The 24,987-nt window shown below is 52.3% G+C and overlaps 1 protein-coding gene and 1 long non-coding RNA gene across 3 annotated transcripts in view; one reads left to right on the plus strand and one right to left on the minus strand.

Annotated features, from left to right (window-relative positions):
* Positions 1–17,872, minus strand: part of crp (transcription factor cropped) — a 69,364-nt gene extending 51,492 nt beyond the window's left edge. The window contains exons 1-2 of one of the 2 annotated variants that reach the window (XM_065426886.2): positions 17,659–17,872; positions 5,389–5,557 (exon numbers count right to left, since the gene is read on the minus strand). In XM_065426886.2, the coding sequence (XP_065282958.1) occupies positions 5,389–5,557; positions 17,659–17,747 (258 nt within the window). In that variant the 5' untranslated portion in view covers positions 17,748–17,872. Of the gene's footprint in view, positions 1–5,388; positions 5,558–5,760; positions 6,038–17,658 lie in introns of those variants that run through there. The other variant, XM_065426887.2, reaches the window with a different exon arrangement.
* Positions 7,600–24,987, plus strand: part of LOC135898133 (uncharacterized) — a 676,755-nt gene continuing 659,367 nt past the window's right edge. Inside the window, exon 1 of the long non-coding RNA XR_011512724.1 lies at positions 7,600–7,985. This is a non-coding gene — a long non-coding RNA (uncharacterized lncRNA). The remainder of the gene's footprint in view (positions 7,986–24,987) is intronic.

A 24,987-nucleotide genomic window follows, 5' to 3' on the forward strand; every position in this document is an offset into this window, starting at 1 on the left:
TCTTTCGCCGATCCGGTCACGCAAGAAGGCCAGTGAACGTAAAGCGTGTAGGCACCTAAGGTACAAGGAGCGGCAAAAAAATGGATGTGGCTTAGGTAAGGTTAAGCCCAGGATGCGAAGCATACTAGCCTTTATTTTAGTTGTTGAACCACTGTTTAGCCTGGTGAACTGCTGTTGCTTGGCTATATTTGGTTCGGCTAGACGAAGAAACAACTCATGCGTTACTCTGCTTCGCCTTCAAGAGTGGAACGCGACAGCGTTCCCGTCGACCCGCTACGGCGCAGCGACTACGCGCCCCGCATTGGACGCGGTGAGCGTCGAGCAACGCAGCGTTCGGCGCGGCAACGAAATGTGCGCCTGAACAAGCGACGCACGCCTGAGCCTGATTTAGAAACAGCTCGTTTCTAAGGCAACACCGCATTCACTAGAGGCGCTTTTGTGCCGCTTTGAAGCATCGTACCCGTGGCTCAGTGGTAGCGTCTCCGTCTCACACTCCGGAGACCCTGGTTCGATTCCCACCCAGCCCATCTTGCAAGAGTTGAGCCAAAGCCACTTCTCCTCTGTCGTGACGTCACGGTGTCACGTGGTATTGAAGGCGACACCGCCGCGCCTGAGGAGCTGGGTTGAGCTCTCGTAATATGCTTCGCATAAAAAGCAGCAGAAAACAACAGTTCGCACGCGTCCTCCCGCCACGCGTGCCGCCAAGCAGCGCGCACGAAGCAAGGAGAGAAGGAGCAATCTGTCGCCTCGAACATCGGCAGCCCGTCGGAGAGCCTGGGTTCGGGCCCCGGGCGTAGACGACGCGGCGACGAACATGTGCGCGCAGGCGCCCGCACGTCGGACTCCAGCAACGCCGCTACTTCTGCCGCCACAAAACACGAGCAGACGACGCCCCCGGGATCGCGAATGCGCGAGCTCAGCAGAAGCCGCAGCAGCGGCTGTCTCCGCAAGGCGGCGGTCCCCCGAGCGCAAGTAAAGATGATAAGACGGAAAGGAAATCCGCAGCGCTGTCAACACAGTTGCGCTTTCCTCGCGAGTATGTCGCCAACGTCTCCATTATCGCGTTACAAAGCCAAAGGCGCCTTTATAGTCCGACGTCACCGACGCCGGACGCGTTGCGTTTGGCCGCGTCCGGTCACGTTGGCCGAGCCATTGCGTCGAGCTATAAACGCTGTTGTTCTCGCCAACGTGACGGTGTTTGTGCGCGCGCTCACGCTACGTCGGACTATATTTGGCCCTGTTACACACCAACGGTCACGCTGTCAGCGTAACCGAGTGAGTTGCGTAAGCTTTAATGTGCCTCGAATAGAAGTAACAGAGAACGCGCTACGAGGGCGCCGCAACGCCCGGGCGTTGCTATATTTACATTCCTAACGAGAACGGTTCTGCTTCGTACAATTACGCGCAATTTATGAAGTAGCCATACAACGCTGCGTCGGGCCAGTCGATGCACATCAGCTTCGTGTAACAACTGTGTTCGTCTCCATCGTTCCCGTGCAAATTAAACGCGCGAAAACACGTAGAACACTTTTCGTATTACCAGCCCGCACTTACGCTGAAAGAGCAGCGATTGCTGTGGCTAAATTCGCGACGCAATCACTCCCACCACGGATACGCATAACCGCGATCGGGAAGGAAAGCCCCCGAAAGCAAGGAAAAGACAAGCGTCGTCGATCGGGTGCAGGGCTCGGACGAAGCAGCAGCAGCAGCATTCTTGGCAAGCCGCATGCGCCACGCATCTCCACACTCGGCACTTGTTGTTATAAGGCAGCGGCGCAGCTTTTCGGGAGAACTCCATCTTTGTCGGGACGGCGGGGTTAGGGAATCGATCTTACATGGCTTCGGGAAAAAAATGAAAAAAAAAAGAAACCTCCACACACGCAGCCCTGACACTTTATTTATTCCGCGGAGTTTTCGAGAAAACTTGCTAGAGGAAACTCTGGCGCTGCGATCGTTTATCTATACAATGGCGATGACAGGTAGTGCATGTATCTGCTTAACCACGCTCGTTGTTTCAGACGCTTCTGCGGCGTTATTTATAACGCCTTATCTTCCTGAATTCCCAGACAATCATAGTTTTCCAAACAGGGCGAGCCGATAAGGATGTGTGCACACACACGTTAACTGGGAACTGTTGCATTAAAACGCAATTTAACACAAACGCAATTGTTTGAACATGATCAATTAGCGAAGTGACAAAGCCGTCGAAGCCACGAGGTCGAAGCTTAGAGCAAATCCATGTACTACCCCCAACAACATCAAATGTAAACATAGGGAAGATAACTGCCTGGCTGGGGACAACTGAATTAAAGAGAAGGAACTCCCCAACCAAAATTTATTTTAAGAATCCGCGTCGTTTCGAAGCCCGACCGACTCCTCCTTCAGGGGTGAGGCGGAGTGAGGCGTCGCGGTGCTTGTATGCATATTTGACGCCAACACTCCCACGCTGGCTGAGCCACCGTATTTGTAGGCATCGTAAACACCAGCGCCCGAGTTGCATGTAGTAGAGCTCTACACAGTGCGTCCTCGTATTATGAATTCAATGGTTGGACGCGGATCAGGCGAGTCCGCAGGTGACGGTAGGCACAGTGATACGAGGATCGCTTTAGTGCAAGTGACATAAAAAAAATACGACCACGTTTTCGAGACACATCACTTATACGAGGTATAGGAAAGGGCGAAGGCTTGTCATCTCAATGGGTGAAGGCCGCTTGCGAACATTATAGTCAACGCACGCGTCAAACACGCAAGAAGGGGAAGGGATGCTACCCACACAGGAGCTCTAACCATTAACGGCCAGTATATCAAGCACTGTAATAGCAAGCTGTCTTGGCAAGCTCTGCGCCATTTACACTGCTCGTTATTGGGAGTACTGCGGTGCCAGTTTCAAGAGAGGTCAATGAGAGTATGCAGGGCGAAGTCGACTCCCGAACTGCCTTCCACCGCAACTCACTAGGATGAACGATAATGGAAAGCCGATTCGGATAACGCAATTTCCTTTAAAAGCTCCGGTACTTATCAGTCCGTCGCAGAGAAAGCAGGTAGCCTGCAGAAAAAACCATCCGCGGACGGCGCATCTCCCGCGATTACGGCGAAGCGACTTGGCTACAGCCACATCGTGGCAGTTTCCTGCAACACGCTCTCAAACGCAAGGTGCAAAACAACAATAATAATAAGAAATAGATGTATGACAATAAAGGAACGTGCTAGAACGAAGCGACAGCTGGATACGTGAATGGTTGCAAAAGCCCTCAGCGAATAAAAACAAAAACCTCTGAAAGACAACCCACCGCCCAACCCCCGTCTTCACCGGGCTTCCGCGGTGTCTCGCACCTAGCAGACGTGCCGCGCCCTTACGTAACCTACGCTGCTGGACCGGTCCCACAGTGCGAACACGGGGGCGACGAGACTGCGCAAGAGGGAGGCTTACGGCACCCGACGGGGGGGCCTTGCTACCGGACAAACGCAACAAAACATCCCCTCACCTTCGAGGGAGAGAAACGAGCAGCGAGCGAAAGTAAGGTGCAGTATAACGTAATAACGGAGTGCAAGACAAACGAAAAAAAAAACAAAAACAATGAAAGCAGTGAGAGAGGGGATGCTTGAACGCGTTAAAAAGAGCACTGAAAGACGTGGACAATGACTACCGGGAGACGCGCACAACCCTTCCTGCAGCAAGAATACAAAAATGAAAAAGAATCCCTCGGCGGCAGTGCCGGCTCTGCTGCAAAGCAGCAGGAGACGGCGGATGCTTTCGGAAAGCGAAGCAATAAATGCTGGCAAGGAAGTAGGAAGAGGAGGAGAGAGCGCCAGTTTCCGAAGGGAAAGGTGCATCGATCCGAGACCCCCGCCAACACGGTCGCGGCCGGCACCCTGTATTTGGGCGTTCCGGCTGCCATGGCAACCGATGCCGGCGACTAACCCCTCTTTCCCACCTCATTCCCTCCACCCTCTTCCACGCGTCATCCCACCGCCGCCGCTGCCCGAGGAGCGGCAAGCCCGGACGTCCCTGCAACGTCACGACGTCACGTGGTACGCCGTCTCGCACGGCGGCGAGACGGCCGCCCGCCGCCCCCACTCACCCCCTCATCTCCCGCTTCCCCGTTCTATCCCGTCGATCCGGAGAGACTATTTTCTGTTTTACTTTTATTATTATTCCCGCGCTCCGGCCGCCTTCTCTCGTCCTCTCGTTCTTTGTCTCCGCAGACGGCGCGTTTTCGGTGCCTCCGGTTACCCAAAGATGGCGGCCCCGGAGCAGAGGCGAACGACCGGCCGGCCAGGCCGGCGGCTGCGGCGAAACTTTTCCTTCAAGTGCCGGATATCGGAAGGGCCGCCGCCCCTTTTCTCCATCCATCCGCCCCGGCGGCGGAGAAGCCGCGCCGAAAACGCCACCGCCGCCGCGTCTGGTCGCCGTCAGCGTTCGTTTTCCCGGGTCCGTCTCGGTGCGCGCATTACGTCATCGATCCGAGCCGCCCGTCACGCGTGCTGCCTCGCGAGAATGCGTCCGTCGTCGTCTACGGACGGCACTGCCAGCACCTATGGCGGGAACTCGCGAGTTACGCACTTGTCCCGCTTCTCTGACGAGTGGGATGAAGGAGAAACCACTACAGCGACCTGCACTAATGAGGTTACGTGCACGGGGAAGTTTTTGCAAAGCATAGCGTCAGGGAGACGCAACAGAAGTGAAAGAGGGACGCAGAAAGGAGAAAGACGCGTCCTTCGCGCTGCAAAGGTTTCCTGCGATCTATAGTACACAGAGCTTGCAATTGGGTACTGTGAAAAACGCGCAACGACGTTTACCTGAGCTATCCCACAGCTGCTCGCGAGTTCCACTGCGGCCTTTTCAAAGGCCCGAAACGAAAAACAAAGAAAAACTAAACGAAAAAAAAAAACGAGGCACGCATGCGTTCGCCCCAACTCGAGTCTTATTTCTCAATAGACAATGGCGTCGTGCACATTATTCTACGACGTCGATATAAACTGAAGAAACTGAATGATGAAGGGCGAAAGGGAGTCCCCTTTCCACCTCACTCCGCCTCGCACGACTGGCTGCCCGCTACGAAAAGACCGACGCTCCCAATTCGTCTTCGCATAACAAGTAGCAGCTGTTTCCTCGCCACCGCCCGGTAACTCGCTGCACGAGGCAGGCGGGCGTTCGTCCGAAGATGCGCGAGCGACCGTGGAAACGGGAAAAGAACACGAGGAGGAAGGGAGGGGAGGCAGGGGGTAGCACTGCGACAACGCCGAGAGGTCCGATGCCCCCTGGTGGCAGAGCCAGGTGCACGCGACACCTGTCAGGGAGCCGCCGCAAGAAACAGGCGAAACGCCTGAAGCGACGGAGTAGCGAAGAAGAGGAAAAAAGAAAAAAGGCGGGACCGGCAGACTCACCTTGGAGAGCTTCTCGCCGTCGTGGTGCGGCAGAAGTGTCCGCAGCGACTGAAAACCGGCATTGATGCTCTGCATGCGCCTGCGCTCGTTGCTGTTGGCGATCTCGCGCCGGATCCTCTTCTCCTGCTCCATCTGCGTTTTGGGACTCGTCGGGCGGTTGCTGAGCCGGCTGCGAACGAGAAAGAGAAAAAAAAAAAAAAAACACGCTCGTCAGACACTAGACGCGATAAAACTGCGCAACCAACGTCACCGTTCTACGCGGCATCACGTTCGGACAAGAGCAGCGAAAAATGGCCGCCGTCAGGCCTATCGCCGAACATTCCCAGGCCGCTGACAGGCATCTACAGCTGATCAACCCAGCGAGAGACTCACGCTTTGTTCGTACGGCGGTTGTCTCTTCTCGGGACTTGACTCGTGCGACGGGTTCCGGTCATCTCGGACGAATCCTCGCCAATCGCACGCACTCTCGACAAACGCCACCCACCGAGAAGCAGTTTCTCCAACACCGTCGCAGTGGATCAAAGAAAAGGCGATGCAAACGCAAAAGGAACGGCGTCTACACTTCAACGGCCGCTCGAAGAAAGACGGTGTCACCTGACCGCCGGCACGCGTCGCCTCGGGCACGCGCCGCCGGAGCTCGCACCGAGCACGAGTGGGCAAAACAAAAGAAGTCATCGTGTACGACAAGGGAGACGAGAAGAAGGGGAGGCGCGAGCAAGAGGAGAGAAGCCAATAGTCACCACGAGCCACGGCACCCCATGCGTTAGAAACGCGTGCCTCTTTGGCTTCGAGCCGAACGCGCGGTTCGCACGCGGGCCAGCGTTTGGAACGACGGCGAGAAAAAAACGAGTGACCGGGCGAGAACGGAGTAGAGAGGTCTGCCAGGTGCGTCAGAACATGCTGTAGGCCGCGTCTCTATAGTAACTTACATATATGCCGCGTCTCTAGTAACCGCACAACGCAGGAAGTGGCACAATACGGTACCTTCCTCTTAGAAAGCGCACCGACGCATCAATATCGCGGATGAGGTGCCAATAACGCAACAAGTCCCCAAAAGAGGAAATCGCCGGGCACAGCAACGAGAAAAAATGTTTGCAATAACATGCCCAGCGTTTCGGCACTGGCAGCTGCACGTCGCGCCGTACTGAAGTGGTGTTTGTCTACACTGCGATGTAACGAAGGCGCTTACAGCGTTGTCCAAGCAGCCGACCGAATAAACTGCGGTTTGCTGATGCATGCAAGGCAAGTCCACGCCATTGCTACCTTCCTGTAGTATAGCTGCCAAGAAAGAAAACACCAATATTGGCGACAGGTGTCGTTATGGGGTTCTCAAGAGTAGCTTCATTCGTGACCTACCACGAAATCGAAAACGCCACGCACTGCGAGCGAATGCGTTGCCGGTGGCACTTAGGAATCCAGTTTCGAAGAAACACTCTCTCGCCTGTCACGAGAAATCAAGGGCGCTTATTCACGGGAGATATAGCACTGCGTTGCTGCTATAATGTTTTCCACTATTACGACCCGCGGAAGCGGTGTTCTGCTACTGCGTCTACATGGACGCGGGTTCGATTGCCGACCGCGAAAAAAACAAAACAAAGAACGCTAATGGAAACAGCTGTTTCTGCACGGTGCAGGCGCCCAAGCGGTCGAAATGAGAATCCGCAGCATTGCGTTACGCCGTCTCTCATAGACCCAGTGCTGCTTCGAAAACGCTGAGCCAAATGAATGAATGAATGAATTAATTAATCACGGCATCTGTCAGGAACTAGATTCTAGCAGACTAGGTAATGCGAGCTGATCATGCGCGGGACACACACATCGCGTACACGTTGACCCCAGAAATACAATTCCAAATCCTTCCGCTATTTGGAGTGTTGCTCCGAGTCCCAACAAGTTCAGCGCAAAGAGCCTGCGGGCGCAAGAGCCGGGCCGCTCGATACCATTTGCCGTCGCTCGGTCCGCCCGCAATACACTCTAAGAAAAGTTTACATCCTTTGGAGTGCCCCTTCTGCCACACAACGATAATCGTCATCTGCCTTGATGCGTTTCCTTTCTTTAACGCTGCGAGCCCGGTACTTTCCAGTAATGAACGACATGCGCGTTATCAGCACGATAGCATTCCCGACAGGAAAGTATAGCGGGCGCGGCGTTTTCAAGAAAGGAAACGCATCAAGGCAGATGACGATTATCGTTTTGTGGCAGAAGGGGGCACTCCAAAGGGTGTAAACTTTTCTTGGAGTGTAGCGCGAGCGAATTTCCCACAACAGGCGGTGGCTACGTACAGCGCAAGAAAAAGGAACCGACGCCAGCGTCACGCGCGCGAGAAAATTGCACGCCTCTCGGCGGAACTATTTCGCGACGCGCCACGTGCAATGCAGCGACAATGTTCAGGCGCCGGTCGCGTGTTTACCGACACGAGCAGCAAGGCGCCGACGGGTCAAGGCCACGGAGAGCTAAAGTTTGCCACTGGACGGATTCAAAGATGAGGGGGCTGAGTCGCCCCTTCCCCTCCGGTTCACCCTCCCGGAGCCTGACCCGTAACTCCTGCTGAATCAACGGAACGTCGAGCGCGGGGCCCCCCATCTCTGCACGCTGAGGTAAGCGTCTAGACTTGAGCTTGCTGCAAATATCCGGCACTTAGCTACGCAAGGCTCGCTTCCTGCGGCCGACGCAGCGGTTAAGACGCTGCTATGGCGAACCGTTTATAACCTGGCCCCGCGCCTAAAGTTAATGGATCTATCTGCCCCACTCCGCTTCGGGTAGGCAGCAGCAGTAAGTTAACAAGTGACATTACACTCAGAGGTGCGCGCAAATGTTTAAGTATACTTCGTCAGTTGTCAGGTGTACATCTCTCGGTTGTACGCGCTGACAACTGCGCACTGACCTTACATAGCCGAGAAATCGCACAGAGGAGGCATAGCTATAGGTACGCCGACAAAGATCAGCGTTTAAACTTCCAAATACACGCCCTTTGCATGCATTTCGGCAAAAGAGTGGCCTCACAGCAGAAACACACACACACGGACCGGCGCAAACGTTTTACAACGCGTCACAGCCGTGTACGGCAAATCCGCACAACTGATTCGCCATATACAGTGTTCGCACGCTTGCAGTTGCCGAATAATTCGGCCGAGCGACGCAATCTATTGCCAGCCCAAGAAATACAGTGGTACTGGGTTCGATCCCTGGACAACGACGAAGCGTTCGTGAAATACGAAGCTGCTCTGTGGTGACCAATTTCCTGTCCACGTTATACATGTAGTACAACGTACCCTTCCACCTGAAAATAAACAAAAAAGACAAAGACAAAGAAAGACCCCATTGTCTCACTTGCAAGACTTTTCGGAAGCGAAAGAACAAAGCGAGCGCCGACGGCCACGCGCGGTACATCCCAGCGCCGCTGTCGCCGTCATCCGAAAAATCTTAATAAAAAAAATCGCGCGTTCTTCTTCTTCTCGAGGTAAAGTGACTATCGGCGACAACATCGTGCAAACACACACACACCATGCACGCAGGAGCGCGAACATCCGCTATTCGATTTGTCACGCTGAACGGAACAATTGTCGCCGTCCACACCGACTGCCGCCTTCTGAGAAAAAAAAGGAAGATAGGCAGACTAAATCCGGCACTCGCTTGCGGTCATTCGCGTTTCCGCCGCGACATCTGCGACGCAACAGCGCGCGTACACAGTCGACCACGACGCGCAGCAATCCAGAGAAGGCGTCGCACGACGCGCACGAAGACGGAAAAGAAAGAAAGAAATGGATATAAATAGTAGGCGCGTCAACACAACACATAAAAGAGCGCGCGCGCGCGCGCGGTGCGGCTTCGCGTCTCACGTCCGTCGCGTCGCCACTCCGTGACAAGATCATCCGAGGCGGCCTCGCGGCGCGTCGGTAAAGCATGGCGTCCGCGTCGCCACGCTCACGTGCTGCCCGCGCGTGCAAGCGCGAACGACGACCCCCTCCCAGTGTGCCCCGAAAGAGCACGACGGAGAGAGAGAGACAGAGAGGAGGGGTGGCAAAAAAAAATGACGAGTCCCAATATACGAGGCACGCCGTGCGCGCAAGGTCACGACGTTACACGCAAACCAGCACCACGACCACACCACCAATGGCAATGAAAAGTCACTCACGCTCTCTCTGCCACGCTCGGTACACCGCGGCGACGTGAGGGAGAGAAAAACCGTAGCAGCGTCGTGGCCATACACGTGGGCCGCGCATTGAAGGCAAGCACGCCAGAGAAACGAGAAAAAATAATAAGAAAAACGTGAGAGAAAAACATAGCGAGAGCCTAGGCGGGGGAGGCACAGATTGACGCGAAGCCAGCCAGCGTGCGCAAGCGCGTATTTGTGTATGAATGCCATGGGTGTCGCTGCTGCTGCTGCCTTCGCTCTCGTCGGATCGTCGCCGAATTCATAACGCAGCCACGAAAACTTCCGGCCACGCAAGAAAGACAGAGCACCCCCCCCCCTCACCCCCGTCCCCCTCACGTCCTCTCATAATTCACCGTCGCTCCTAGTGCCGCGACCAGGAGGACGAAGAAGAAATAAAGTGTAACGGCGACGCAAACAATGACCCAGGCGCACGGCGCGGACACGAAGACGGCGAAGCTGCCCGGGCGGTTAACGTCCGGCAGCCACCGAAGAAACCCCCCCCCCCCCCCTGCGAGACGGGCCGGAGCAGACGCAACAGCAGTATCCATTCGCCGCAGAATGGACACAGCCAACCGAAGCCCGAGGGTGAGGAAGGGGGGGGGGGATGTGCTTCTTTCCTCGGACCACGGGTCGTCGTGACCGACGCCGAAAACGCAAGCGTCGGGAAGACACGGCCCCAGCCAGCCCCAAGACCCAAGCGGACGCGCGCGCGCGCCGGAGCGAAAGCGCCGAAAAGACGGCGACAAAAACGAAACCTCACAAATTCCGCCGCGTCGCTCTCTCCCTCCCACAGCCGGGCTGATTTCCCGTCCACCAATAGAAATCTTGCGCACGACGTTGCTCGAAAAAGAAGAGCAACGGGTGGAATATAGCAACAACAACAACCATCTTCTTTCCCGGCTCACAATATAGCAGTCGTCGCGGTCGTCTGCGACGCCGAAGAAAGAAACACACTCGCCGGCTCACGGCAATCGTCACGACCTTCACGGAAACTCGGCAAAGGAGAGCAAAATGAAATATGGAACGCGCAAAAGAAAAGTAATGAAAGAAAACATGCGCTGAGAGCGTCGGCAGACACGCGCGCAGTATACAAGGCCCGGTAGGCAGGTAGGCACGGGCCATCATTCGCTCTCACTGCGGCCTCGGCGGCGGCCCGCTAATGCTCGCCGCGGTTGGAGGAGGGAAACGATATTCCCAAGTCGCGGGGCAGCGCGGAGAAGGGGGGAGGACCGAGAGACGGAATGGTCCCGGGATGACCTAAGAAAAAGAAACAACCAGGCACAGCCGGTCACGGCCGCTTTCGAAATCCTTTGTGCAGGAACCTCCTCTTGATCCGTATTTTATTCCTTTTGCCGTTTGCCAAGCAACAGCAGCAGCCATACGTATTATATTACACGGCAGGCGCGAGAACCTGCCCATAGGAGTGCTGCACCTTCAGCGAACCACCGCAGCAAATAACGAGACAGAAGTTTGTAGAAGAGCTACAAGCCGAAATCAGACGGGCGGCGTTGCCATCCGTCTCCCGCCTTTTCTGGCCTACCGAGCATCTTCGCATGTTAAAGGGCGGCCGCTTTGCTACTGCACGAGCGCAATTTACTAACACATCTCCACGTTCAACTTTAATGTCTCCTTTTAAAATACACGCAACGGAGGTGCGGGAAGCCGCAACACGCACGCGCATTTTCATCCTTCCCAAGTCGTGTCGTCTCTTGCGTTGTCCACGACGAACCGACATTTAAACGCGTTTACCCTCAGTGCGAGGCCAATTAATGCAAGTTCCTTGCGCGTTGCGACGTGCAGCCGCATCGGGGCCGATCGACAGCCAACGCCACCGCAATTAGATCGCCGTCGAAACACGCCAGCACCGGCTCGACAGTCGACGACGCCTTGGTCTCGCGCAGCAACAATTATTGGCGACAATGACGAAAGAGCCACGTGGGCCACCGAAGTACACCGAAACCCAGAAGAATACAGGCATGAGACGCTACAATCGTATGTATAGACCAGCTGCAACGAACTGATTCGCTACGCAAGCAAGGGCTACGAGATCAACCACCACCGTACACGGACTCTTGCCACATGTGCAGTGCATTATATAAGCATACCTCGCGTCGCCACGTGCAAGGCAGTGCACCGAACCTGTATACGTCTTCAAGCCGCCTCTGGCTACTCCTCGAGATACTGTACACGACTGCTGGCACTGGGCGTCGCTATCCAGGTTGGTATACAAGGGTACTGCTGTCACAATATTACTACGCTGAAGTATCGACTTGCAAGCACCGTACAGGCAGAAGCTAACTGTTCCTACAGCGGTCCTCGTTTTCATCCCTTCCAGCCAATGACGCAACAGCACATTACCACAAAACATAAGCATTCGCCAATGAGCCGCATCTATCGCGGTGTGATGCATTCTCACGGGACCGTGCGGTTTTCTTTATTAAGAAACGAACGTGTCGCAGGATCCTGCGCCGCTGGATCCGGAAAGCGCAGACGTGCGTGACCTCTTATACGCCGGGAGCCAAAGAAACGCGACCCAGATCGAAGCCGTTCCAAATACTCGACATTCAAGACGCGGACTACTATCAGTCACAGAAGAACATCCGGTGGAACGAAGAGCTATCAAGACGGCGAAGTCGCTGACGGACTGCACAGGAAACACCAAGCGACGGCCTCGCAGCTCGTAAGTTCGAAGCATTAGATATGCCCACTTCAACTCATCCGCAATGTCCGCGATCCGACTGCAATGAGAACCATAAGCCGCATTAACAAATTATATACGAGCCCAGCTCACCCGCTGCACGATAAGCCAGCGCGAATGCTGCAAGCAAAGCAGCGCCAAGGGCATAATTTCACAGTTTCGAAAATCCGAAGCGATATCGTGGCAAACTAAATGTACCACACTCCTACTGATTGTACAGCCAGTCACAAACTTCAGTGACCGTGTTCAAATGCTAACCGTGTCGCGGCGCTCAGCAGCCTTCAATTCATTCGCGTAAAGCGCGAACTGCATGGGTTAGCCACGTGGTGATGAGAGAGAGAGAGAAAAAAAAAGAAAGGAAGAAAGATAGAAAACGAAGGCCAAAAGACAGACATTCGTCATTCACAAACGATTGAGAGGGAACTGCAGCACGAAATGAAATCGCGTATTGGAGACTGGGAGAATATTTTACGCTGCATTCGGCACAGATACCCTACACGCGGCGCATTCATAGCCAGGGGGCCCGCTGAAAGCCACGCTACACGCAAAACAGCTGCTGCGGCGCCCTACGATGCCACGCAATAATGCAGGGCACGGGCTGTGGAGACAGCTGCCGCAGCAGCGATGGCTGTCATGGTTGTTTCGCACGCACTTATCAGCGATTGGCCTGTCAGGCGCCCTCGGCAGGTGGGGACGCAGCGGGCGCGCATCTCTCACTCTCACCTGCTCGGCCCCTTCTGGAGAGTCAACAATCCACTACTAGTTCGACGAAGCGGTCTGCGCCACCGCGGAGGGAGAGAAACGCCCAGCAACGTCCTTGCGCGACGAGGTCCCGTCCACCACTTATCCGCAACTACGAAAGAAATGCCAGCCTCGGACAAATACCTCGCCCACCCCCTCAGCGGGCGATCCACTCGAGACGATTACCGTGTTGTTCAAGGAAAGATCGCAACAGCTGAGATCCGAGGCTACCTTTCTGGAACGCGTTTACGTTTCATGACTGCTCGTCCTCCCTATGTTAATAAATTAGTCCACCATTCGTTGTCGATTGCTGTTATCATTTGTGCTTGCGAGAAGTCCGAAGAACAAATGCATACCTGCCAACTTTTCGCGACAGATACTCGCTTTATTTAGCGATCACTGATCTATAGACGCAGCACATCGTTTTTATACCACAGTGACTTTTTCAGTGACTATGTTGTTGCCGATGTCGCCTGCGTCAGGAACTTGTTTGCAAAACTTGCTCGAAGCAACTATCTTTCTTGCGTCCTTTCACCACCAGAAAACTTCTAGCGGAGGCTTCGCAGAGCAACGAGCGAAACCTTTACATTTGCTAAAACTTGACGAACATTAGTAAAATCACAAAACGAGCCCAAATTCACAAACTGTAAAAAAATTCGGGAGAGATTGCAAATATGCAAATGGAGCGTAGAGCACCACAGACCACTCTGTAAACTAGCTAGAAGCACACTGTTAAGGCTTCAAAAGATCAACAGAAAAAAATAAAAACGGTATCATGTGCAGCACGCGAGACGCGAGCGTTCCAGAAGTTATCTAAGGTGAAACGGAGAAAGCTACGACCTTTCTTACGGCATTCTCAGAAACACACTGCACTGATGAGCCCTTCTGGTTGCCCTTCTGCTTGCTCTTCTGTCAAGCGTTATCCTTATTACCGGTGTCGCAAATTGCAACAGCGAAAAAAGGCCGCTCACGAACGTCTATACTTTGTGTCACACTGCGAACAGCGGGCTGCACGCTCGTGACGTCACGACCACTCGCTGTGAAGCACACTTGCTTTGTCAAAGAAGAGAACGCACTGTCGTCTCTCTACGGGGCGCCGCAGAGGTCCCGACGCAGCTTCGACGAGACAAATCACCCGTCGCGAAAAGGGGTGACCTATCGAAGGAAGAACAAACTGCACTAGGCAATCTCACTCAGACAGGAGAAATAACACGTCTGCTACGTTGGTGCTTTCAAATTCACCGACATTTTCAAGACCTTCCCGGCCGTTCCTTCAAAAAAGAAATGAAAGAAAAGAAACGAAAACAACTTATGACAATGGAGGTACATGAGTTACTGCTCTGGCCCACCATTTTAAACAACTTGGGCAAGTACACGGTAAATCAGGTCGGATGTACTAACAGATATGAGTGAATCAAGTGTTGACAATATTCCAGCCACCCGGCCATGCTCACACTCACAAAAACAGCAAAAGAAAAAGAAAGAAACAATTACTTGCGGATTGTATTGGAACAGCTGAAAACTGATTCCTTCCGGCATATCTCTATAGCTTGGCCGAGACCACTGTAGGTACCGAATTCCCCCCCTTCAAAGCAACTGGGGCCATAAATCCCGTTTTTATCCTGAATATTCCAGAACTGACAAATTTCTGGACAGTTCCTCGTTTTCCCTAAAGTAACACCCTTAAAGTGAACTTCGTTGTCGTCTATTCTCATTTATTTTGAAAACCAGTAAATCCAATAATGCCCATTTATTGTAGCTCACGGCGCAGGTTCTCACGAGCCGGTTCTCATAATTGTGACGTTGACCGATGTGCGGACCGCGTATTCATAGTTGCTACACCACATGAATCCTGACAAAGTGTGTTTAGAAGAAACCCAGGTGGGAAAAACGGCTGCTATCCGCGGCTTGTTACGAGGGCACCCTTAGATCATCGCTGTTTCGAAATGCTCATCCTAGCCTTTTACGACGAGTATCACAAACCGCTTGTGTCACAGCGCTGAAACACTTGCTCGAGCAATCGTAAATCTATGACGCAGTACCTCAATACTATAAAGTTGCAACTAAGACGCTGCAATTGCAGTTGTACTATGTCGTTCCCGTCTGTCCGGGCAACCCCCAACTCTCATTTTACAAGCCAAGGAACCAGGCCGCACAAGAAAACTCCACGGTTCAATTTGTAGGGACCGTTTATGACGCGTCCAGAACAGCAGGCACACAGAAAAAGAGAGCAAAGATACAGAACTGGAGAATAGCAGGGCCGTCAACTACGAGAACCGCAAGAGCGGATGCTGGAGTGCCCGCGACGACTAGATAACGTCAGCGCGCGGGTTTGCAGAGAAACATCCCTTCGACACGGCGAATTCGACACATGAAGCTCAACTAAGCTCGCACGTGCGTTTCCCCCCTGAGCAGCGCCACTCGCTGCGTTCGCACTATGTCGGCAATCCTTATCACCTTCTCCCAATGCCTCCTTCTCCTCACGAAGCGTGCCTCTCGAGAAGAGCGGCTATCATTCAGAGAAGGAAAAGAGGCGTCCTTGATCCACATTCGTATGACATTTCTTTATTTTTTTTCTCTCTTCCTCGTAGAACGTCCTGAGTGGCCTACAGCGCAACAGCGTTCCATTTCCTTGCCGCGAACGTTACGTAACGCGAAGAACGGGACCGTCTGCTACTCGTCCCGGTTAAGCGCTCGAGGCATACACCGGGAAAAAGAATCGCCAAATAGAAAAAGGAAAGGAAAAAAAAAGACTAAAAAGTAAACAACCTGCTGCTTACAAGCAAGTGGGCCGCGTTCTGAGGACACGCGGCAAAATTCGAACAGGTGATGCAGGAGCGCACTCAGAAATGCAGACGTTATAAAATCGACCTTGATGCGAGCGAGAGGTCAGTTACATACAAACAACGGCGTGGATTGAGTCCATACTTCTCGTAGTGGCCATATGCCACTTCGTTCTCTGCAAATTCACGTACTACGACAGTAGCCGTACAAGCCCTAACAGTGACTTATGCGTTAACTTTTGTTTACATTCACTTAGGTGAAGTGGAATTTCGAAGTTCAGTGTAACCTAGAATTGAGAATGTTCACAAGCATCACATGTTGTTAAATGAGAGCTGTAGTTGCTTTCTTAATTTTGCTGGTGGAAAAAACAATGGCACCACAAATTATCAACCATGTCTGAATAGCGGCGGGAAGGGAGCGTACAAATCTCGCTCCAGCCTGGAGCAAGGTTAATGTGCGTTAATTGTGTTAACAACGCTGCAAGGACAAAAGGTACAGTCGCGGCGTCAACTAACACCATCACCAACCGCGTCAGTTCTAATTTTTCAGTGCGCTACATGGTTGGCAAGACAGCGGAACACGGCAGCTGTCTGGCGTAACGGCAAGAAAGCCCAAACACGGCAATCAGCTGACGGCCACGCTAACATTCGCACGGTCTTAGGGCCCTCCGAAATGTGGGAGGCCCCCAAGACGCGGCCGCGTGGCGTCAGATGCACGGGGGACGCGCCATACGTAGCCCGCGAAAACCGACCGACCGGACGCGCCGCCGGCTGGCCGGCCGGCAGACCGAGCCGCCATAAAAAGCCACCGCGGCGCGTCGTCGCAGCTGATTCGGGGCAAGAGCGAGAGGACGAGGGCGAAGGAAGCACTGACGCGACGGAAAGGGACCACCGGAGAGTGAGGAAGGAGAGCGGGGGGCCGCGTCGCCGGTCCACAGCTGCTGCTCCCTGGATGCGAGCCAGCGAGGAAGACGGCCCACACCAGCGCCGCCATTACCCGGCGGCGTCGGCGAGCAGCAGCGACGCAGCAGCATGCACGCACCGCCGCTTGGCCGCGCCAGCCAAGCCAAGTCACACAAAGGCCCCAGCCAGCCGCGTCGCGCCCGTCGGCGGCGGCGCGCTGGGTTCCGCGTCGAGTTCGAAAAAAACGCGCCCCTAACGCGGCCGCCGGCGACTGGACGCGGCTCGTAGTCGGGCACAGCGAGGGCTTTATGAAACACGCACAAGCGGCAACACTGCAGCGGAGAACTGCACCGCAAAACGAGGCACAAGGGAGGAGAGGCCTCGCGCAAAGCGTCCACCACGTGGTGCAGCAGCTGGCACACGCCTGCTTCGCAAGGTCGCAGTTGTGCAGAAAACACGTTATACGTCAGGAAAAAGCGTGCAATGGGAAGTAACATGCCCCTCGAAATACAAAACAATAAAATAATCCACTCGTCACAATAATTCACAAACATCGACGGCGCTTGCGACGATCAAGCCGGCGCGCCCGTTTAAAGGGCCACGGCGGGAGAGTCAGCTGAGCGCGCAAATTTTGAAAAATATCGGCACTGCCTAGGGTGATAGCTACACAAAATTAGTGTGGCGGAAAAACGCACGTGAACTGAAGGATTTCGCACAGCCAATCGAACGACCACGGCGGTCAGCGGCACCGTCAACGTGCACGAGGGAGGCTTGTTCGAACAGCTGGCTTCGAAGACGGAGCCGCGGCGCAAACAGCTGCTGGCTTGCCGGCGACGCCCGACATCGTGGAACCAGAGGTGGCAGCGACGCAAAAGCCCGCCGCGTGCGAAGCGTCCAAAACACAGCGAAACTTGGAGGAACCGGGAGTGGCGGCGTCGAGCACGCGAGAAGCGCACCGCCGAGCGCCGGGAGAAACGTCACACCCTTACCTGACCAGGCTGCCGATCACTTCTTCTTCTTGCCGACGAAAATCGTTGAATATCCGCCGTTTTTCCGAGCTCCGATGGTATAACGCCATCACCCGGTAGCACGTATCCGCAAAAACAGGTGTAATCTGGTTGATCTCCCGCACCAAATCGAAAAATCCGCCGCTGCTATTTACAAAGGCGCCTCCGCTTGATTCACCGAATGGCTACCTTTGGCGGGAAACGCGGCGGGCGTGCGAGTGTGTATCCTTCCGCGGCCCGGCAAAAATGCGACATCCGTAAAGAGCGCTACACTGCCGCAAAAAACATCTAAATACTCAAAATAAGTATTGATAATTGTGCTACTTTGCACAGATAGTCAAGTGAGCAACGCATTTTTGCAAAACCGGCAGAACTACTTTCTGGAGCGCACTCCGTTTGCTGCCTTGCATGTCTATCAGCTGTCGAGCTGGCAGGAACACGCTTTCAGCTGAGACCCCGTCTTGAGAGAACTGACACCACCATTAAAGCATTCTTCTCTTGTAAGCACTATACTTCTTTTAAAACAATGTAAAAATTTTATGTAGAGTTTAACACGTATGTCTAATTGTACTTGCATTGTTAAAGAAGTTTTGCATTAGTATTAAACAATAATCTCAAATGTTTTTTTTAATTCTGACTCCATTTTCTCTATAGTAAGCTACTACGTCGGGAATTCCGGCCGACCAATAGGAGGAGAGTCACGTGACTGAAGAGTCGTTACGTCAATCAATAGTGGCGGGAACCGCCGCATCTGTTTTTGCGTTGTTCAAATGATTTCTTTCTCCCTCTCCGCGTCCTCTCTTTCCCTCGCGCTGTGTCCCTCTCGCTCGCCTCTCCACTCTTTCATTTGCTCCTTCCTGCGTTCGCCGTTCACTCCTCCCCAGGCCGTTCTTGCGGGGCGCTTCGCTTCTGCAGAGAGATTGCCGACGCTTGGGGCCTTCTCCTTTCTTTGGTCGCCGTTCTTATTCACCTCGTGGGCTGCCTTGCCTGTTCCATGTGGCGTGAAGTGCGACTTCGTATTCTGTGCAGGTGTGCCAGAAGGGAAGAAAGGATTCTGCGGACGAGTAGGTTCGGCTTCACCGCGAGGACGATGCGTTTGCCGTGGCGTGGGCCATTCTCAACTTCCGCGGCGAATCTGAATCTCAGTACTCTTTGTCCCGGAACTTCGAACCTCTAGTAAATTTTCTGTCTGAATTTCTGCCAGCAGTATACTGGTTGTTTATGTTTTCGAGAAGTTGACTCCAGACATTGTTCTAGCCCCCCCTCCCCCCACCCTTTTTTTTCTTTCTTCCTTTCTTTATTTCTTTTGAGGCAAACAAAGCGCCTGTCACTTTGTTTGCTGGCTGATCCAGCTCTTTCAGACGGAGTATTTTACGCTTCGATGGCAGTAATAACACCGACTGATCTTTCCCAATTAATTCCTACGTGCTGCTATATTAATCTAATAATGTTCCCTTCTCCTCATTCTCTCTTTTCATTAGTCTATCATTTCGCCCTGGTGGCAGCGAACCTGACGGGCGTCTGGCTGACCCTCCAGCCTTTCCTTCGTTCTCTCTTTCCTCTTCGGTACAGATCGACATCCCTGTATCATTTGATTCAGAAAACCAGTAGCATGAGACAGCAACTCATTTCGGAGGGAACGTGTGTGGTGTGGAGGGGGGAAGGTGGAGAAGTTGCTCAAGCTTTTTAGTAACATCTTTTAGCTGGAAGATTTCATACGGGTTACTAAAATTTCGGGTACTTTTCTGACACTGAGATGCACTACCCTTGAGGCTTACTTCCGCGTCTGATCAAAACAAAGCGAAGCAGTTAGGCCCTCGGCCTTTGTCCCCGGCGTGGTTCGACCCCCTCTTCTGAGCGATGATGTCTTTCGAGGGGGGCCAATGCAACACCGCCCCGTCGAAGCAAACTGCAAAGGAAAGATAAGGGACTTCCGTCCCCAGAAGCGAGAGGTCTCTTTTATTCCCGTCTTCTCCCGCTCGCCCATTCGTTCTCCTGATTGTTTTTCCCTGTTCCCGCTTATGGTTGCGCCGACCTACATAGCGCTGTTGTCGCCGCTGCGCTCTTATTGTTGTGGATTGGCTTCGGCTCGGCCAGCGGTTCAGATAACGCGCTGTCGTTTCTCTAGAGTGCACGAATAACGATTTGCAGTGATGGCCTCGGCGCTCGCGCCGGAAGGACTCGCAGCGCAGCAAATGCCGAACCTCAACGCGCCTGCTTTCAGCGCGATGTTGTGGCGTGCTTTGCGATTTTGCATCGGGGCGAGTGTGCGTGTTTTTCGTTGCATTTGTTCACCTAAATGGAAGCGTGCGCGTGGGGGAAGTTGGATATGGGGGAGGGGAGCATATTCAGTTGTGCTTTCTCGCTCTATCGCTTTGGAACGGCGGCACTGATTGCTTCTCGTAGAGGCCTGGACGCGTTGTTCCATGCGTAGCTGTGGAGCTACTTCGGTTGTGAACAAACATCTCCAACAATCCTCGTAAGACGATGTCCACTCGAATTGCCTTTCACCCTTCATTTCTGCGTTCCCAGTGAGGATCCATCTTCATCCATTATGAAGTCGAGTCCGTTTCTAACCAAGGGTTATGATGGCTAGTTAAAGTTTGTACTTCGACAGTAAATAAGAAAACTCGGTGCCTCACATTCTTGCTGAATGCACTTTCCCGCTTCGAAGATAGGGCCACATTCCCAACTTAAAAATTGATCCAGTCTAGCCGACGCACCGCAGACTTCCGTTTCACTGTTAATCGTACAAGACTACATCACGGAACTGTTCGAAAAAAAAAACGAAGCAAACAAAAATAAAGGAAAGCAAGAAAAAAGTTCTATGAAAAGCAACTGGAGACGACAGGATTTGACATTCTTTATTTGTCCCATTATTATCGGCGCCTTTTCAACGCGCTGTTTGACGCTTCGTGAAGACAGTGCCCCGTCACTTTCCTATGATATGACGTAAATCGGTGCTATCGAAGATCGTAACATTTTTACAGAACACAACAGCTGCAATGAGGAGCACTTTGAGGTGGAGGTCTATAGAATAACGGGGAAAGAGTTCGGAACCGTCACCTCCGAGCGACAGTGAAGGTCGAAGACAACATGGCTGCCACGCTTCCAGAAGGAAGACGCTGAGGTTGTTTGTCCGCTTTACGAGAACCGCGTCTGAAACGGCGGCACAATATTAATGACAGCTTTAAAAGTGAGCAAGTGGAAAGGAAATCCGCAAGACATAAAACAAAACTAACTGAACACAGTGACGTCAACTGGAGATGAGAAACAACTGGCAACAAGAAGTGCCAAGCAAAACGTCGCGTTCTCTTTTACGCCGATTCGCACGTATATCTCCATGCTTATCATTGTTACATTTCCCGGCCAGAAGCACTATAGCCACTCGTCCCCGCTCAGGATTCTATACATGGTCGATCCGGTCGGAGCTGTGGTGCCCACGTCGTTCCGCCATCGCGGTTGTCATAGGGGCAGCTGTTTTGCATAGTTTCCTGTAAGCATTTCTAGAGAAAACTAAGGGGCCCTGCGATCGCTTAGCTACAATGAGTGGAGTTTAGTACGATGACTTGTTCAATCTTCAGTCTTCATGCTTGTGGCTTCTCAGGTTCTTGTCGCACTGCTTATGACGCTTCAATTATTGTTTACTAAATTTCCACGGAATCACAGTTTTCAGAAAGCATGAAGACGAACAATTATCTGCGCATATGACGAGCCTTATATAATTGTTAAAACTCGGTATTTTACTGAGAATGGTCAATTTCAAAATCGACCAAGTCGTTTCAAACCAATGGGGCAACGTTTAGGCAGATGCATGTACTAATAATAATCCCCATGCTGGCCGAACCACCCATTCATTACTCTGGCAAGTTCTCGTAGGGAAACCACGCTATTTAGGGTGTGAACGCTTTCCATTGCATGGATATCTATAATAGCCCCCCCCCCTTCATAGAGAGAGAGACAGAGGAAAGGGGAAAGGCAGGGAGATTAAGCAGGGGGAAGGTCCGGTTTGCTACCCTACGCTGGGGAAAGAGGGTAGGGGGAGGTAAAGTGATAACAAAGTAGATATAAAGAAAGGAAGGAGCATAGACACACAATCCCAGTCGGTCACTGTCGCCGCACACTGTCACCGCACAGCACAGTAGCATTTGCAGCACTATGAACATCTGTTCATGCTACAGCCGCTTGTCCAATTCTGTTGTCCTTAAAAACTGCAAAAGTGCCCTCGTCGCCCTCTGCTGCGATGGATTGTGATGGCGGCATTTTGAAAGAAGTTCCTCTGTTAGAGGACTTCGGTCAAAGCGCGCTATGGCGTTTGCGAGCGATCGTCTCTGTAAATTATAGCGAGGACAGTGACAGAGAAGGTGTTGACAGTCATCACACGAGGCATCGTCGGCCCATCCGATTCGGAAAGCAAAAGACTTGGTGAACGCCACCCCTAGCCATATTCGACGAAGCAGAGTAGCTTCGCCATGGCAGAGTCCAGCTGGAATGCAAAGGCGTAGAGAAGTGTCTATAATAGGTTGTGCAGCCGGCTGTTGTGAAAACTTCCTGCATTTCACAAGGAGAACGTGATATCATGGCTGCCCCCCTTCATATTTAGTACAGTGGCAAACGGTATAGCGTTAGGGAAGAGCACCGGCAATGCTTCTCCAAGAAAACTCGATTGTCTGTGTTCTTTTTGTCCCGGTCAGAAGAATTTCGGGGGGGGGGGGGGGGGGGGGGCATGCCACCGCACCACCGGTCAACGGCCCGGCTTACCGATGCCAAGAGAAGGGGCTACCTGCCCGTAAAGGCGTGTGTGTGCCTAAACGAAGAAAATGCTTGCTTAAAACTTCCACCAAGATAATCTGATGATGAAGGGGAAGCGGAATGGCAGCAAGAATGAAACATAGAACACTTTGGGGCCCCAATAAATAGGTGGTGCGAGCAATTTCGAAAGGAGTAATATGGTGCCAGCACTAACGTTCGCAAGTGCAAATAATTCTGTGTTCAAAATCATAAATCGTGTCGGTGTTGGAAGTTAACCAAAGGTCGGTGGGCCGATTGGCATTGGAGGCCCACGGTAAAACCACAAATGAGGCAGCGCAGGTTGACATGGGTAGACAAGCGCGGAGCAAGATTAGTTTTGTAGAAGGACTCAGGAGCATGGATGCACATAAATAGGCAGCTAAAAATCACAAATATATTGTAACGGTAACGAAGAACGCCGCAACTGAAAGAATAGGAAGAGAAGGGCAAGCTGAAGGAAAGAGTATTGTCTTTTAAAATACTCTGCAAAACAGACGTTCCAAATAATATACTTGAACCATTTGCTGTACCCTTGGGACAATCAAAGGTGTACCACAGGTAAATTGGAAATCTCTCACAAATTACGACGCCGCAGTCACCACTAAATTTTTATCTACACAGGTCTGGACTGGCGCTGTCCCCTCTGTCATTTCTGCAAAGAATCTGAAGCCATTTATCATTTTTTTATTGGCCTGTCACCGATTCGTAGTCCAGAGAAATAAATACTTCGAAATTCCATTCCGAAAGTTAGGCATGCTATAAACACTGACAACATTACCTCCATTGGGGCATCCACATTAGGTTTTAGCCCCAGGAACGTAATGCATGGTTGTGTGCGAGTGTCTTGGTGACACAATTAGATGAGTACCTAGTTAAGTTACTGATTTAATATTTATTTTTTCACAGAATTCCAATTTATTAACATTTATTACCTTCTAGTTTGCTCTCGTTTCAAAAACACACGTTTTCATATAACTGTTTTCCGTTTAACTGCCGGGTTCTTGGCCAATCCCGTGTAGTGCAAACTTTGGGTAAGCGCCATGGTATAGGAAGCAAGCAAGCAGTGGGTCTGGGGAATAGTCGCTTGGGGTTTGGGTGTGTCGTGTACCACTTGGAACCCGTTCAAGGCGGTGTACTCCCGTTACATTTTGGTGCCAGCGGTCTTGGCAACCCTCAGAACCGTGAACACAGAATAGAGGAAGACGTCAAGAAAATTCGTAACCAAGGACAGGGTAATTGATAATGCAAATAGGCGACTAGAAGTCACCGAAAAGAAAGTGAGAGAAACAGAGACTGCAAGTTGCATGTAAAGGATGGATGGATGGATGGACACAGAAAAGACAATGAGTGTTTAGAGATACGACTAGGAAGAAATCATAAGGGAAAATCTGTACGACAGCACAAAGGGTGCACCTTGCTATTTGAGACCCGGACTGGCTGCCTGAGCACGAAAACATACCGGAGCAAATATTCGTAACAATTTAGATGAGGCATGCGTCTTCTGCAGCAAAAGTCCGAAATCGACTCAGCACATCGTAATCGAATGCCAAGGTATTCTCCCAGCAATGCCCGTGGAAAATATTCAGCTTCCAGAAGCGCTGCGATTAAAGCGAATAGAGGCATTAAACGATCACCAGTCGAGATAAGCAACAGACGTTTAGAATATTGGTGGAAAAAAATTAATGAATAGAAAGATGGAGAGATTGACAGAATTGAAGTGGTTACAGGCATAATAGCTAACTGTACAAGTTTTAATAAAGAATGAAAAGATGGAGAGATAGGCAAGAATTCTATTAAGCTAGACTGTGACAGATGCAGTAAAGCCTGATTAGACTAAACAGGTTAGGTGACTATTTATCGCAGCTCCGTTTCAAAGGAGATGCCGACAAATATCACCATCGGCGCAAAAGAAAGAGAATATGCCCCCTGTATAAACTCGGGGTAGCGTTTAGGCAAGGAATCCTTCGTGCCATAATAAAGTTTTTCATCCATCCATCCATATGGATGAGTACGTCCGGGAGAAGGAGCGAAATAAAAAGGTGCTTTATTTTACGTTATTTACGCATTGAAACAAGTAGTCAGATCCTAGTCAGAGCTCACACATGTCTGCAAACGTCAGGACACCTCAGCACTCTCTGCACCAAAAGTCCGCTTTTGAAACGCTCTTCTTCCCTAGTTCCCTACACAAGGGACTTCGATGACCTCGTTGCGGCCAGTCAGAGGCGACGTCCAGTTCACAGTACTCTGCCTCTCATGACAAACCTTCGAAGCAAGGACGAGGCAATCTGGAGACTGAAGTTCGTCCGCGCTCCTTCCACGAAACAGTTCGCGCTTGTTGCCGCCTCAAGGGAAGGCCGGTGGACGCGGTCGCTTCTAAGAGAGCCAGCCCCTTGTTTGGCCGTCACAGTCGGTGTCGGGTACTGCTGTCATTGTCTGGGTGGTGCCACTGCCTTGGGGTGAACACCCAAAGGAATGCGCACTGCCTATTCGGACGCCTGTTTTCCCGTCACAGTCACTGTG

The sequence above is a fragment of the Dermacentor albipictus genome, chromosome 3 (assembly GCF_038994185.2).
Source record: "Dermacentor albipictus isolate Rhodes 1998 colony chromosome 3, USDA_Dalb.pri_finalv2, whole genome shotgun sequence".
Lineage (NCBI taxonomy): Eukaryota > Metazoa > Arthropoda > Arachnida > Ixodida > Ixodidae > Dermacentor > Dermacentor albipictus.